The sequence below is a fragment of the Lichenostomus cassidix genome, chromosome 3 (assembly GCF_008360975.1).
Source record: "Lichenostomus cassidix isolate B80296 chromosome 3, HeHo_3.0, whole genome shotgun sequence".
Classification (NCBI taxonomy): domain Eukaryota; kingdom Metazoa; phylum Chordata; class Aves; order Passeriformes; family Meliphagidae; genus Lichenostomus; species Lichenostomus cassidix.
The window spans coordinates 34,441,593-34,458,347 of NC_139483.1; the positions used below are offsets into that span (position 1 = coordinate 34,441,593).

The window sequence follows — 16,755 nt, forward strand, 5'->3', positions numbered from 1 at the left end:
GGCTCCAGCGGCTGTCCCTCTTTCCCCTTGCTCCTCCCTGCTCCTGTCCCTTCGCCTGGCGCTCGGCTGCAGCTCTGGGGGCTCCCGGCCGTGGAGCGGCGGCGGGTAGCGGAGCCCGGGAAGACGCGCTGTGAGGGCGGCGTGAGGGCGGCGCGGCTGCCCGGGCTGGCAAGGGGGCGAGCCGGCCCGGCGGGCTCGGGTGTTTCCGTCCCTCGGCCCCTCGGTCCCGGGCGGGCGGGCAGCGGCAGGGCCTTGGGGCGGCGGTTCCGCTGTCAGGGACACGCAGGGCGGTGAGATGCGCGGTGACACGCACTGACTGTGTCCACGGGCGAGGGATCGGCACGGGGCGGGCTAAGCATGGAGGAAGATGAAGAGGAGGACTACATGTCTGATTTGTTTATTAAGTAAGTAGGTAGTTTTTTCCACCCTCCTTAAGAGAGTGTAAGCGTGTTAAAAGAGCGCTAACGTTGGCTGGAATGATTAACTCGCAGGCAGGATGTGAGGCCAGGCTTGCCCATGGTGAGGCGCGTGAAGGAAGCTATTCAGAAAGAAGAAAAGCAAAAAGAAGCCAATGAGAAGAACAGACAGAAAAGCATAAAAGAAGAAGAAAAAGAGAGACGTGACTTGGTATTGAAAAGTGCATTGGGAAACGAGAACAAAGGCTTTGCTTTGCTCCAGAAGATGGGCTACAAGAGCGGCCAGGCCCTTGGCAAGAGCGGTGAGTTTGTCCCTCTCTGGGAGCACATGTCTGTATTCAGCTATACCTTTGTATTTTACAGACTGCAGCTGTCACTTCATTTGTTGTCAGGTCAGTAAGTGCCTCTTGGAGAGCCATAGCATTACAGAAGTGTGAATGTGCTGTGACAGAACAGAATAGGAGAGCAAATCCTTAAAACTGAAGTAAAAACAATACAGACTATTGAGGGATGCAAGGGAAGAGCAGTACTTGCAGCTCAGTAATTGCACTTCCATACGTGCATACCTACAGGAATTGTACTAAAATTATTTTGATGGCTTTGTAAAGCTAATAGTGTTCCAAAAAACATCAACCCCTCTTGGAGTTCATAGTTGGATTCTGAAAAAGAAATGGTGCACACTGGCTTACCCTTATGAAGCCTTAATAGGTGAAGTAAAATCAGTAAAACAAGGAATGAATAACTGCTGTGCCAGTTCAGTGTCTCTCACAGACAATCGCAAATAAAATGGCCCAGACAGATTCTTTTTATTCTTCATCACTGTTGTGAGATTCCAAAATGAAAATGCTACAGAAGGCTGTAACAGCAGTCTTCATCACAGGCATCTTATACCTGTCATGTCAACACAGTTTTCCTTCACTTTGGTCGTGTCCTGAAAAAAGTACATAGGAATCCAGTACATAAGCTGAAAAAGAGAGGGAGTTCCAGTGTAGCTGTGTCATTTGTGGTGCACTAAATGTATATTGATTGGGAAATTTTCGACTTCCATGCAGAAAAATCACAAGGAAATGTACCTGTTTAATGGCAAAAGCAGCTTGCCTACTTGAATACACTGCACAAATCATTGTTTGAGGTACTTGATTTCTTTAACTGACTTATTTTTTCTCTCACAGGAGAAGGCATTGTTGAACCTATTCCCCTGAACATAAAAACAGGTTTGTGGCACTTTCTGATTTTTTAGTTGGATATCACAGCTTCTCAACTGCTTACATTAATCTTTTGAACTTACATAGGCAGAAGTGGGCTTGGTCATGAGGAACTAAAAAAGCGAAAAGCTGAAGAAAAACTGGAAAGCTATAGACAAAAACTCCATATGAAAAAACAAGCAAATGAACAAGCTGCAGATCAGTTCAGGTAATATCATATAACTGATATTCCAAGCAGTGTCTAAACGATGATTTTTTTCGTGCTTGAAGTTTGGTAATTCTTTTAATTTGCTACTCTTTTTGAATGTTTTGAATGAAAGGGTGAGAGTTACATTACAGAGTAATTGTTTCTAAGTTCTAAAGCAAAAGTAGATGAACACTGCAATGCTAAAAGCATGTGCCGCATCATTTAGTTTTGTAATTGTTAATATTGCAAACAATATACATACTAACTTTTTTCAACTCATATGCAACTTTTTTAATTGGGGAAACGTATCTTTTAGAATACAAAATCCACAGATATTCCTAAGTAATGTTGATACAAGGATTTTAAAAATCAGGGTACACTTATAAAGGTTGTATTGTTTTTGTTTTCTCCTGATTTGCTTGTAATATATGGAGAAGGAAAGCTTAGGAAGGCTGTTACCTTTTGCAGATGTTTAGTGAACCCCTTCTTTATGTCTTATGAAAACCTGATGAAGAAACAGTGTAGTATGGTCAATAAGGTATCTTGAAGGTGTAATTCCCAAGAAATACAAGTGTGCTCCCACAGAATGTCAGAATGACTTCTCAACTTTAACATTGTTCAAGTCTGAGAGAATTAGTAGGAATAGAATCTTAGATTTTCTGGGTTTGAAAAGCTATGGTCTGTAAAGCATGTGTCACTGTCTGCCTGCTTGCTTACCTCTGCTTGTGCTTAACAGAATAAGATTCAAAAACAAACAAGAAGAACGTAAGATGGAAGGGGACCTGCGAAGAAGCCAGAGGGCCTGCCAGCAGTTAGATACACAAAAAGTGAGACCTGTGGGGTTTTCTGGGGGTTGGAAAGAAGACTTACATGTTAGAGATACAGGCTACAAACAAAGCAGTTGGAAGTTCTCTAAAACTGTGGGGTAACTAGCTTGAAGTGTTGATGTTTGGCAACACTGCAATCCTTTTAAAATATTTCAAAGTGTTATATTTATACCAATAAGATAGTTGAAGGTGCACTTCAACTTCACAGTAACTTATGTGATGACCTGTGTTTTTGCTCCTGCGTTCTTGTGGTTACTTTTGAGCTGTTTGCATATCTTCCAGTAGCCACTATCAGGCCACGTCCTAAGTAATGGTGCTGTTTGCTTCAAGTGAGGGAGCAACATCATCACACAATGATTGTCATTGGGAATGGACTCTGGATGTCATCTTGTCCAGCCTTCCTCTTAAAGAAGATTGTCCAGGACCATGTCCAGGCAGATCTTTAGTATCTCCAAGAATGGGGATCGTGACTGAGGGAATCAGCAGATTCACCAAAGCAATACTAAACAAACAAATGAAAAAAAAAAATGCAGTAATTCCTTGCACCTTCTACCTGCAAGGAATAACATGGGTAAGAGCAGTGAAGTACTATAAATTCTTGCCACTGGAAAACATCAAGGTTTTTTTTCCTCTATTAATGTGAGAGAGGTTAATACCACCTCACAAGTTCTGCTGAGATTGTTCAATACTACTTAGTTTGCTTGAAATGAAGTCAGCTGAATTAAGCGTAAGTCATCTTTGTTTACTCTTCTTCCTTTACCTGAGGTGAATTAGGAAGCACCATGTGATCTCTTAATAAAATGACTTGGAGCAGCTTGTCTTCAACTGATAAACAAAGGGATCTGCTCACAGGCTTGGTGTGAGATTATGTTGCTGTGTAACCTTGCACATACCAAACATAGATGAGATAGAACTAGGTGTTAGCATTAACATGCATTCCATTGGTTAAAAAAAAAAAGAGTAATCCTCCTTGTGGACTGCTGTACTTAGCTACAGCTTTAGTAATTCTATGTTATACTATACATGCAAGTTTTAAAGCCTAACAACTCACTTATTAGAAATTTGTTTTATCCAATGTCTTACAAGAAAACCTACAAAGACAGATAACTTCTATTTAAATCCCTTATTATTTAAGGATATTGATGTTCCCAAGGAGACTTGGTTTTGGATAGAACCTGAAGAGGAAGACAAAAAGGATGAGGAAGACAAGGAAGATGAATGCACAAGCTCAGACTTAAGTGTAAGCTCTGCAACTGAATTAATGGCTTGATTCAGAATTAAATTTAATATTGCTTGAAACAGCATGTATATATACATACATGTATAAAGGATATATGTATACATGTTGATTTCCACACTGTAGTGAAGGGCCTCTTTGCAATTCCAGAGCAGTGATTTTTATAGCAGTTACATGATAAAATATAAAGCATTAAACCACTGATTGCTCATCTGTTTTCAGGCTGATCTTTGAAAAAAATAGCCTAGAAATTAAATTCTAAACATTTTTGTGCCTTAGCCAAAATATGCAAGATCACAGTTATTTGGTTTTGAGTTTTAATATTGGATGCCTCACCTCATGTCTGATGTTGAAGTTTAGAGTCACTAATTAATTTCTGAAAATGCTTCACAGATTTCAGGATGGACATTGGAAATTCACATTTTTAAGAACTAGATTACACAGCTGTTGTTAATCTTATGTGTTTGATTGGCAGAGACTAGGTGTGAAAAAATCCATAAAAGATAACATATGCTTGAAATTAGGTAGTTAAGTACTATTTTTAGCTCTCTCTCTTCAGTGCAGGTTTCTTAGCTGGAAAGAGGGATGAACAAACAAACAACAGACATTAACTTTCAAGAGATCATGAATTTGTGTGCTTGTTCTACAAATCTGGGAAACTTCATGTCTTACTGACCTACAGTAGTGTATAGCTTTTCCATAGCAAAAGGTTAAACACTTTATTTTAGCAAACCAGTAGCTCAAACTGGTCTATGTCCCATGAGCCCCAGATCATTGCATACCTGTCCATATCTCTAGGTATCAGAAAAGCTACACATCCTGACAGCCTATTTGAGAGAGCAACACTTCTATTGCATCTGGTGTGGAACGACCTATGAAGGTGAGAGTGAACCAATCTTCTGTAGGTGCTTTACTTTGCTTATGCAGCTAGACTCTAGTTGTAGAATATATCCTTTGTGTTTCTCTTACTGCATTCTTCTAAACCTACATGGCAAATTTACCTTCCAGGGTGCTGGTTTTTGCACAAAGCTTTGTACATATTGTTATTGTGATTGTTAGCCAGTTTTTAGGTTTACATGCTGAAAAGCCAAAACCAACCAAACATAAAAACCCACACACCACAGAACACAGCCAACTATACTGATGTTTATTTGAATTTCTATTAATATTAATTTGGTTTTGAGGAAACGTAATTCAAATATTAAAACCAATACCATAAAAAGTTGCAAAAACTATCAGGTATTTCTGAAGCAAGTAGAACACCATCCAGTTTCACAGCACCAAAGAGTAGGATTTGTATTCACTGTTTTAAAACAAATCTAAGAGCTAATAACTTGCAAACCTTGAATTCTATTTAACCTGTTCTACGTGGATTCTGGAAATATTTCTAGCAACCATTTTTTCCTCCTCTGAGCTGCAATTACTCACTTTTTCTCTGCTTATCCTATAGACTCTGAAGATTTATCCTCAAACTGTCCTGGAGACAGTGCTGCAGATCATGACTAAAGCCTGTCTAATAGAAGGAGCCCTAGATAAGTATGTATAATTCATAGTATCTCTTAAAAGGCTTGGAGCTGTGCCTTACTCAAGAATTCATACCAAAGTATGCAGAAGAAGAGTTTAGGTTGACAGGTTAAATTCATATTTTCTGTTTGACAGTCAATTTAATAGGAATTAAAACCAGATATTTGTAATTTAACTGACATAATTGAGAGGCAGGTTAAGTCTTTCACATCTTTGTTTATGCCCTGCCCAGCTGTTAATAAAATTCAGGTTTGAGTAAAGGAATAAATATTGCCTAATCACTTTATTGTATAATGTGTTAAACAGGTTGGTTTTTTTTTTTCATCTTTACAGAGATGCCTAAACACCAGATTGGTTTTGCTTACTATCTTAAACTTGGTGGGGAAAAAAAAGCTTGTGACACATGACAGTGATTCTGTGTTCTGGTTCAAACAGAATATTTGAACCAATATTCTGTTATATATATAAAGGTGCATATTTTGCATAACTAAATAGAATTACATCATTATGTTGAGTTTTCATTTTTCTTACATAAAAATACATTTTAATAGACCTTTTATTTTCAAGGAACAACAGTTGCTACTGTAATGAGCCATTTATAAAAAGTTAATGCTGAAATATACAAATACGATACAGGGAAAATATATCAGAAGTACCTCATCCCTGGCAGTGTTCAAAGCCAGGCTGAACAAGGCCTTGAGTGATGTCATCTGCTGGAAGGTGTTGCTTCCCAGGGCAGAGGACTTGAACGTGGATCATCTTTAAGGTCCCTCCCAACCCAAACTATTCTATGATTCTATATATGTGATGCATGATAAAGAGGAAAAAAAAAACCCCGCAGAACAGTGTAAGGCCTTACAGAAGAATGTATGATTCACTCTTATTTAGCAACAAATACTTGCACCAGAATATCAATCATTTCCCTAAGAATATAAATACATTCATTTGTCTTACTTCTTTTAAGCAGTCACCCATTTTTAACCCACTTAACATTTCAGGAAAAAGCATACAGTACTTGACATTATTACCTATTTTTTTGCTTAAAAATCTCTGCTCACTTGCCCTTATTGAGTTATCTTGGCCCCACATGAGTGAACAGTTTGACAAGACAGAGCTCAAAGAAAAGCACCTGGAAGTCCATTGTGCCTGTCTTTTCACCCTGCTCCCCACACCACACACAGTACTTAAGAGTTCAGGCAAGTCTGAACTCTGAAGCATGTAAATGAAGAGCAGCAGAAAACCTGCTGTTCCCTTTTGTGGGGCTGGCAGTGGGCACACCAGAGGTATTCAGTACAGTTATTAAGGGCGAGGCATGCCTCAGTATAACAATAAGGGATTAAACCCTAGAAGCATGGGAATGTTTAAAGTGCTCTCTCAGCCTAGGATTTTAAACGGTTACTACTGAAGAAACTGGATAATTTTGCCATATTAATAGCACTTTAGGTATTCCTTTCCAAAAATGGCAACCATCCAAAGCTAAGTTTTTCAAAAATTGAGATTTGTTCTAAATTAAACTTCCTAGAAACTGAATGTTTAACATTTAAATTCTTAAGAAATCTTTATTTTACAAGTTTATATTTTTAAATTCTAGAGCACTGAATGTGCTAGGTGTGAAGAGATAAAAAAACTCCCCTTAAAGTACTGAAATTCAGTGACAAGGAACATGCACCTATTCCTACTATCTTTTCTACCAAAACTAGTCTTGGTATTAATGGGAGCATTCCAGTAATTATTAACAATATTATTGAACAAATCAGAAAGCTTCAAATCACATACCACCAGACAGCACTTCTTCCCTGGAAAGCAATAGATAACTGTAAAGGATAATGGATGCAGCACATGCAGGGATTTGTCACAATCCAGTTAGCACTTTGGCACATGAACATAATTTTCAAGAGGAAAAGGAGTAGGTTCTCTTACTCATTGTACAAAACTGTCCAGCTAATCCACAACCTGTGTTTCCAGGTAAAAATTGCAAGTGATTTCTTGCAGAAGTACCCCATCCAGGTCTGCAGCTGGTGGACATGAATGGCGATGTGACCAAGGAAAACACACACCCCAAGTCTTGCTGTTGCTTCTGACATCCAATGTCATTTCATCAGTTGTAATACATGGATCAAACTGTGGATGTAAACAGTCTGAAAGGACATTTAACAAGAATAATTTTTAAGTGGCTTCTTTCCATCAACAGACTTGAGAAAATCACGTAATTGAGATATAGAGATTCTTCCCAAAGGGTCTGTTGAAAGCATCTTTTTGATTATGGGTGCCTGCAAAAAAAATTAAATGTCAATAGATTTATTTTTTTAAGTAAATACAATAACCAAAAAATATATTAAAATCCCATACCTCTGTCAGAAAGCGGTTGATGAAGGACTCTGGAAGGTCACCTTGTCTAACAGAATACCATATCTGAAATTAATAAAAGAGGATAGTTTTGGTATGCTTTCACTGGTTATGTTTTGAATCTCTACCTTATGAGCCATATAGCTTACTGAAGTAGTTAGGAAAATATAGATCTACAGGAAATGTGAGGCCTCAAAAAGTAACTGTAAACAGTTTGAAAGTTGTTTTTGTTTCATTTAGTTGTGATTTGGTTTGGTTTTATGGCCTTTTCATCAACTGTTATCCATTTCTAAGCTTAAAAGCTTCACACACTACAACGACATGTTTGTTTCAGTAGTCCTCTATTTCAAAACCATTATCTTTCTTTCCTTAATTTAAAAGTAATGGATTTATATTGTCTAATGACATGAAAAGAAAAAAAGAAAAACAACTGAATATCTGTTTACAAGTCAAGCAGGTGTGCTTCCTCCTTTTTACCATGTTCCATACCACACACTTATTTATATGTCACTGCATAAAATGGTACATGAAATTCAAAGCAACTAACAGACAGCAGATTTCTCATAACATTCTTTAGAAATAGCTTTTGAGTAACAATTTTTTTTCCTATATGACACTGCCTCTCACAACATCCTCATAGGCAAGCTCAGGAAGTGCTAGACAAATGGATGGTGAGGTGGATTGAGAACTGGCTGAATGGCAGATCCCAGAGGGTTGTACTCAGTGGCACAGGGTCTGGTTGGAGGCCTGTCAGCAGTGGTGTCCTCCAGGCTTCCACTCCAAGCCCAGTATTGTTTAACTTGTTCATCAATGACTTGGATGGAGAGGCAGATTCCTCCTCAGCAAGTTCACTGATGACACAAAGCTGGGAGGAGTGGCCAATGGCCCAGAGGCTGTGCAGCCCTTCAGAAGGACCTCACCAGGCTGGAGAGATGGGCAGGGAGGAACCTTCTGAAATTCAACCATGGAAAGTGCAGGGTTCTGCACTGGGAGAGGAACAACCCCCTGCACCAGTACAGGCTGGGGGCTGAGCTGCTGGAAAGCAGCTCTGCAGAGAGGGACCTGGGGGTTCTAGTGGACAGCAGTCTGTCCATGAGCCAGCAGCGTGTCCTGGTGGCCAAGAAGGACAGTGGAATCCTGGGGTGCATCAGGAAGAGCATTGCCAGCAGGTCAGGGGAGGTGATCCTGTCCCTCCAGTCAGCCCTGGTGAGGCACATCTGGAATGCTGTGTCCAGTTCTGGGCTCCTCAGGACAAGAGACATGGAGCTCCTGGAGTGGCTCCAGCAGAGGGTGACAAAGGATTAAGGCACTGGAGCATCTCTCTTACAAGGAAAGGCTGAGGCAGCTGGGCCTGTTCAGCCTTGAGAAGAGACACTGAGAGGGAACCTCATCAATGTCTGTGAGTGTCTGCAGGGAGGAGCCAAGAGGATGTTTCCAGGCTCTGCTCAGTGCTGCCAAGCAGTAGGACAGGAGGCAATAAGCACACACTGATGCACAGGAAGTTCCACCTGAACATGAGGAAGAACTTCTTTACTGTGTGGGTGACTGAGCACTGGAACAGATTGTCCAGAGAGGTTGTGGAGTCGTCCTGACTGGAGATTAACTGGACACAAGCCCAAGTAATGTGCTTTAGGGAACCCTGCTTGAGCAGGTAGGTTGGACTAGATGATCTCCAGTGGTTCCTTCCAATTTAACCCATTCTGGGATTCTGCAAGTGGCTTTATGGGTAAACAGAGCAGTCTGCTTAATTAATTTGCCGTTAAGTAGTGTAATATCTGCCTCAAGATGACAGTCATATTCTTGGAATTCACTGTGTATCCTGAATCATCAGCTACTCTTACGGATCCCTATAAACCTGGCACAGAAGCCCTTACAACACTATCCAATAAAACAACAGCTCCCTTGAACTTCAAGATTTTCCCTACTCTTTAGCAGGAGCTTTAGGCCTGTGGCCCTACCTGCTGGGGATCATCAGCTGAACCAGTTACTTAGCACAGAATAATCAACTTTGCTTTTACATCCTTTCTTACAGCAGGGCATGCCAACACTAGGTTTTATCATGTCCCATTAAGTGAAATTCTTTCTAACCTAATGGAGCAGCTGAAAACCATCCTAGGACTTTCCATCCACATAACTTCCTCACCTGCCTGCAGAGCACAAGATTTTTATAATTTAAGGAAACGAATGCCTTTCCAACTGTAAACACCGTGAGACTGTGCACGCATTTGCAGTCAGCTGTGAGCAGGAACAATATATCTGAGGAAGTGCCACAAGGTGGCTGGACAGAACAAAGTTGAACAGACACACTGGTATGATTTTCTCATCCTGGCAAAAGGATCTGGCTAACAGTGTTCAAAGTCTGAGTCCAACTACAATTACTTTAGATAAGATACCCAGCAGCTACATCACTGTCCTACCAATATGTAGGTTTGCACGTAAAAAGCTCAAAACACATAGACGATACCATTAAAAAAAAAAAGCTTAAGTAACATGTTTCTTTGTGAAGTAGTATCTTTTTCACTTAGAGCAACACATTCCAAATAATTTTTGTTTTCATATTGGAAAACTGCAGGGGTTTTGGTTTGGTGGAAACTCTTCTTGCTCCACTGTGCAGTGAAGACAAGAACATGACAGAGACAAAACTTTCACATCCATTATTTTTATTTTCTAAAATTAGAAAAATACTCCCTTTAAGTTTCTAATCAAAGAAAAAGAGTTATAAGAAACTTGACATTCTTTTTTTGCTTGACATTATCCTTTAGCATGCTCAGGCTTTAGTGTGTATCTAGTAGGACATAAGTGAAATAAACTGTAATATTTCTTCAGTTATGGCATTTCAACTGAGGTGTGAGGATGTACAGGCTTTATGGAAAGGAATTAAGGAAAAAATGTAAATAGAGATGGTACTCTAGATAAAGAGATTTCTTCTAGTGTGCTATCAACATGTGATACCAGCAGCAAGGCAAAACAATAACAGTGAGAGTTCTTTTTTAAATTTAAACATTACATACCCGAGATTTCTCGTGACAAGTTAATGTCGAAAGAATTTCAAACCAAATTAATCCCAGTGCATAAATATCTACTTCCTTTCCATATCTGGCCCCAAACTAGAAAGATGAGAACAGAAAAATACAGGCATCAAATCCAGCTGGGGAGCAGCACTTCTTAAAGCAAAATTAGAAGTCAGCAGAAATTTCCACCCCAAGGCTACAGGATTGGCCCTACTCAATATTCTTATTAGTTGTTAACCCTTTATGCCTCAGACCTGTTAAATAGTGATTATTGTGCCACATTGAACAACCTGAAATTAAGACTTCTACAGACCTGTATAGATAAAGCATGCCAGTATGGCCATGTGACAAATAATGAAACAAATAGAGAAACTCAAATTACACAATTAACAGAGGTCCTAAATTCCAATTTAAATATCTGTCTGGCAGCCTGGTTTTGCAAGAGCATTCCTTACAGCACACAGTGTCAGACTGTATGTTCATGCAGAGCAAAAAACTTTACCACACTTTTAGTAAAGCTTTCTGCACAATATAGCTATCATCACATACAGTCACAGCAGGGAACTTTAGGCAACTTGCTTTAATACTGAGTTTGGGATTGAGAACATCCAATGCTGAGTTTATAGCACAAATCTAATTACAGAGACACTAATACAGCAGAATAATTACCTGTTCTGGTGCCATATATGATTTTGTTCCTCTGTTCTCAGTCAGAGTCTCAAATGCCACAGAAGTCACAAGACCAAAGTCACCTATTTTTATTTTATCGTCACATGATATGAATATATTCTGAGGCTATTTTCGTATATATAAGTAAAAAGAAGAAAAAAAAAAATCACAAAAGGACCAAGGTTTATCATCAAGCATAATCAGCCACAGAAGTGTTCCCCATAAAAATTGGTAATTGTTGAGAAAGCAGCATTAAGCAACTGAAAGTGTGCAAAGAGAAATAAGTTAAATCAATTTTTAAAAACACAAACTAAATTTCAAGTAGTACATTCTGCAGTAACTGCACCTTTTTTCCACTAGCTCAGTCATAACTGTATTGTGCTTTAATTGCTCTTCCAATACATTGTGCATATAACATTTTATTTCCCAAAGTGCTTTTCAGTCTTCAATCCTAGCCCTGGGACTTGATACACTTGGGCAAAGCATTTAGTCTCATGTGGAAATTCACTCAAATCAGTTTCTCCAAGGCAAAGAAGGATCATGCGTACTAAATCAAATGCAGAGTTAAAGCTTACTACAGAGGCTGTCTCAGAGTATCACTTTTACATTTCCATTGAACTTTCCATTTTTAAGTTTGACAGCGTCATGGCTTAAGGCCAGTTGCCAACTAAGCACCACACAGTGGAATGGGAGGGAGAATCAAAAGTAAACTACTAAGATGTGCTAAAAACAGTTTAATAATTGAAACAAAAGTAAAATTTAAAATTAATGGTAAATAATAATAATAAAAGGATTTGAAAAACCAAATCAAAACAAGGAGAAAGAAGTGATGCGCATTAAAATTGCTCACCACCCGCTGACCAATGCCAGATCCCCTCCCTGAGCCCAGATCAGCCCCTCTTCCATGTAACAAAATAGTCTTCGACTCAAAATAAACACTAAATAGTAGCAACCAAAAATCAGTGTGTTATCAACATTATAATAATATTGAATCCAAAACACAGCCCAGTACCACCTACTGAAAATAAACTAACTCTATCCTAGCCAAAACCAAAACACAAAGTCAAATAACTAAAAATAGAACTATATATGCTTCAATGAAGTTTCCCAAAGAAGACAAAGAAATTACACTTCTGAATGTTTTTAAAACAAAACCAAATAGCCTCATGACATCTTTTACTCAAAGAAGCTTTGACCATTACACCAGGAGATACTTAACAGTCAACAGGAATAGATTCTTGTGTAAAGAATGCTCAGTGTAGTTGTTCTGTTCAAGTCTAACTATGTCCACATATATAGAATAGAGTACCTATAGCTGGCTACACTATTTAATGACTCTGTTCCTACCAGACACAAATGACTTTAATCTCAGCTTGAACCTCTCCTGCATCTTTGATTCTGGGCTATGGAGATCTCAGATGGCCAAGCACCTAAGCTGACAGCAGATCAAAGAGGAGAAGAAACTCTGAACTCAAATGCAGGTGGAAGAGTTAGCAATATAAACTGGTTCTGGTCAGGAGAGGGTTAATTTTTACGGTAATTGGTGGGGGATACATGGCTAGGACACCGAGGTTATTCTATACCACCTCATGTCATTTTCTGGGAATGGAGGAAGGATTCGCTTTGGGTCATGGGAGCATGGCATGGTCAGGTCAGGCTCCACGGTGAATCTGCATGTGAATCTCTCTGTTTTTAGACTTTTGTTTGTAATGTTGTTACTGGTTTTGTTTGTTTTCTTATCTTAGTGCTGTTTCCAATATTGTTCTTGTCTCAACCTGTGATCTTTACCTTTTGTGCCTCCAGTTCTCCTCTCCGGACTGCCACAGGGGAGGGGGAAGCGAGCGAGCAGTGTGCAGATTCAGTAGCAGCATTAAATTGGAGAACACCATTCCTGATCAACCACAGCCTTATTCCTAGCTCAGCTGGTAGAGTATGAGACTCTTAATCTCAGGGTCAAGGGTTTGAACCCCATGCTGAGCATCAAATAAAGCCGGGGTGTGTAGGAGGTCAATGAGGCACTTGTGGGCTCACTGGAGCTACCTGCTGTGAAGGGACTTCAGTCCCAGCTGTCAAGGTCTCTGGTGGCAGGAGTTTGACTTCCAAAGTGGCTTCTGAGTGGTCAAGCACGGAAGTTAGCTTAACTCTAGGAATGTCACCACACTAATGATTTTTTTTCACAAAGTGAGTGATTTAAAACTCTGTAAGTAACATTATAGCTTCCATCCTGAAGCCATGAAGGCTTTGTCCCTTATAATCTTTATATTGAAACAAAATCTTCTTATGACTGTGCACATCTAGAGACTGAAATTCTATCAAAAACTGTAGCATTCAAATATTTGCATGCATACATGAGAGAAAAGTAACTACAGAATGTTGTTATCAAACACAGCATGTATTAGGATAGATAAACTATGCATTTGCAGTATGGCAAGAGCAAACTTTCTAGACTCAACTTTTTCCACTGGGTCTTGTGACGCAGCAACACACTGAAAATGTCTATTAGCTGATGCCTACTGATTCCTTGAACTGTTGCATTCTGAGATTCTCCAGTTTACCTTCTGAATTTAGGATGAGGTTCAGCAAGTTGCTGAAAGAAAATTAATCACTAGGAATATCCAAAGAAGCACACTGTTAGGGTACATAAGAGCATGCAAAGACTAACAATTCAACATTTTCTGAAATTCTATTAAGTATACTATCTTTTTTTTTCTTTATTTACCTATTCTACATACCTTGAGATCTCGATGAATTAAATTTTGAGAATGTATATATCCCACTCCTTCCACTATTTGTAAAAATTTGTTTTGTGTCATTACACGATACTTTCGGTCTTTTCTATTCTTCTCAATCCACTTGTCCAGTGTTCCTTGTTTACAGAATTCCATTTGGATAAAAAGACAGAGTCTAATTTTTTTGTCTGAATCCGGGCTTCAAAAGAAAATTACATATTACATATTACATATTAAAATTGGCAAGATACAATTCCTCCCAAATCATCTCTAAAAAGCCTTTTTGCTAATAATTGTTTTTAGTTATTCCAAATAAAGTCTGCAAGTCCCTTAATTTTAAGAAAAATCCTAGAGCAATTTGTATTAAATAAATAGGACTGCAAACCAAAGAATCCCTGCTCAGTTGCTACATACCCCTGGAAGATTTCTCAAGTTTTCCTCGCTTCCTAGTTTCACACTGAAAGTTTTCTGAGTGCCCAAGTTCCATTTCCCTCATACCTAGAGGCATGTCCTATACAGGAAGAAATAGCACTGTCCTTTGACTTCTTTCTTCTCTTGTAGGAACTGCTGCAAGTCCCTGACACGTATTCTCTGTTCTGCTCAACCAACTCAGCATCAGCCTTCCTATCCTGCCCAGAATGGTCATGCTCTTTCCAACTCTGTCCTGCCAAGAAGGTAGTACAGTGACCATCTTTGACATCAGCCTGCTAGTCATAGAAACCATTCTGAGAGCTGGAAATCTAGATTAAATATATTCACCCACCTGGCAGCCCTCACACTTTCCAGAAGAGCCCATAGGGCAGGCTGAGGCTGCAGATGGTGAGGGAAGGGACAATAAAAAGTGAAGCAGGTACTGTTTTTTCCTATGGAGACTGTGATGAGTGCCCTGCAATAAAGCTGCTTGAGGCACTGAAAGAGCAAGCATTACATGGCTCAGGACTCTCTGTAGCCTGGAGGTCAGGACACCAATTCCAGTCTGGGACCTCAGCTTTGAAGACTTTTTTTTCTGTCTTTTACCCACTAACCATTTAATGTAAAAATATACGTATATGATATTGAGGCTCCAACATATTAATGGTTCGGTTTTTACAGACTTTTTCCCCCCCATTTTACTCCTCATTTAATGAGCATAGTAGTGGAGAGATACCATGCCAACCATCATTTTGAATCCATTAAAATTTTATGGCTCTAGGTAAGTATGGCAGCCTGTCTGAAGGGTATGAATTTGCAGCTAGTGATAGAAGCTTACCACAGAAGCTTGGAAAAGTTAATAGTCTAACTTACGAGTAAAACTCTCACCACTGTTTGACCAGAAGTCTTGGTGTCAAAAGGATACCTCTAAATTAAAGAGCATTTAATTTTGTATTTCTGCTCTAAACAATCAAAACTGTTTCAGGCATCATGGGTAAAATACTGACATAGTGAAATAAGTCCATAGTAGCAACAGGCTGACCAGTACTTATTATGAAAAGGCAGCTTCTGATCAGGAATTTGATAGCCAACTGTCATGCAATTTTTTAGTTTCTGTTGTTAATTCTTGCCCCAAATTTTGAGTTCTGCATTCTTACTCTCCTATGTAAATTCACTAAGTTAATATATAAGAGAGAGTAGAAATATAAAATTATATCATGTATCTTACTAATCAAGGAAAAGAAGGTATAAATATACTCAATTACATACAACCTGCTGCTGGAAAGTGCCTTTTCTCCTAGCAGTATGTTTCCACATGTGTACATTTATATTTGTCTAATAATCGATAACAAATTATTAGCCTTTCTTTTCACAGCATAAACTCCACTATGGCAAACAAGTTTGTGAATGCAAACTATTGTTTGGTAGTTACCTTGAGTCTGGGTCCTTTATATGGTCACACCCTGTCCAGCTGCAATGATATCGCACTATGTTCTCATGTGTAAGCTTTGCAAGTTCTTCTGCTTCACGCTCTACTTTCCTATCAGGAGGGGGGAAAGAATTTTTTAAAAAAGGCATTTCCCTATTACATTGTAATACAAAGTTAAATCAAAAATATGCTACCAAGTGGCAGGACACAGATAGTTTTACATTAATTTAGAAACAAAGCATAATATTCTCCTTCATATAAGTTCAAAGTTCAAAATTGAAGTTACAAATTTGGTGGGTTTTCTTTCATCTCCTCAGTTTTTCAAAGAGCAAAAAATGTTTTAACCACATTAGAAATTAAAGCCCCACTCAAAAACCCCAAAAAAGCAGGTAACTGCAAACTCGTCGGCAGAGCAGCATTTGTTACTTGAAGAATCAGTGGAAGGTTTTTGCTACAGTTCTCAGGATTGCAGTACCAATGAAAATGACATATATTTGCACAGAGCAGAAGAATCCAAAGGGATTACATATTACACAATTTAAGGGACGAGTATCGCCAACAACTTATAACATTTTCAATAGATTACCTAAAAGAAATAAATTTTTTCAACTACTGATAAAATACTCCACTAGTATTGGTTACAGAAAATTACTTTAAAAAAATTAATATCATCATTCTCTGTTGCGATTTATAAAAGACAAGTAACACAGTGTGAGAGTAATGACTACATGGGTCATATATAAAGCATTTTCCAATTACAAACC

General features: G+C 38.8%; 2 protein-coding genes across 3 annotated transcripts in view; one reads left to right on the plus strand and one right to left on the minus strand.

Annotated features, from left to right (window-relative positions):
* GPATCH11 (G-patch domain containing 11) lies at window positions 1-7,839 on the plus strand. Its single transcript, XM_085055247.1, has 9 exons — window positions 1-404; window positions 492-718; window positions 1,589-1,630; window positions 1,709-1,829; window positions 2,545-2,635; window positions 3,771-3,875; window positions 4,671-4,752; window positions 5,323-5,408; window positions 7,362-7,839. The coding sequence occupies exons 1-8, from the start codon at window positions 358-360 to the stop codon at window positions 5,376-5,378; spliced, it is 771 nt and encodes a 256-aa protein (XP_084911373.1). The 5' UTR covers window positions 1-357; the 3' UTR covers window positions 5,379-5,408; window positions 7,362-7,839.
* The window catches only part of EIF2AK2 (eukaryotic translation initiation factor 2 alpha kinase 2), a 22,808-nt gene continuing 11,050 nt past the window's right edge, over window positions 4,998-16,755 (minus strand). For both annotated transcript variants that reach the window (XM_085055242.1, XM_085055241.1), the window contains exons 11-16: window positions 15,995-16,102; window positions 14,155-14,350; window positions 11,423-11,548; window positions 10,754-10,849; window positions 7,746-7,808; window positions 4,998-7,666 (exon numbers count right to left, since the gene is read on the minus strand). In XM_085055242.1, the coding sequence (XP_084911368.1) occupies window positions 7,547-7,666; window positions 7,746-7,808; window positions 10,754-10,849; window positions 11,423-11,548; window positions 14,155-14,350; window positions 15,995-16,102 (709 nt within the window). In that variant the 3' untranslated portion in view covers window positions 4,998-7,546. The remainder of the gene's footprint in view (window positions 7,667-7,745; window positions 7,809-10,753; window positions 10,850-11,422; window positions 11,549-14,154; window positions 14,351-15,994; window positions 16,103-16,755) is intronic.

What these genes read in the sequence shown, in the direction of transcription:
- GPATCH11 (XM_085055247.1), top strand. Translation starts at nt 358, where the DNA reads ATGGAGGAAGATGAAGAGGAGGACTACATGTCTGATTTGTTTATTAA. An exon ending in TCCCCTGAACATAAAAACAG is followed by an intron (nt 1,631 to 1,708) that starts GTTTGTGGCACT and finishes GAACTTACATAG; the next exon opens with GCAGAAGTGGGCTTGGTCAT. An exon ending in AGCAGTTAGATACACAAAAA is followed by an intron (nt 2,636 to 3,770) that starts GTGAGACCTGTG and finishes TTATTATTTAAG; the next exon opens with GATATTGATGTTCCCAAGGA.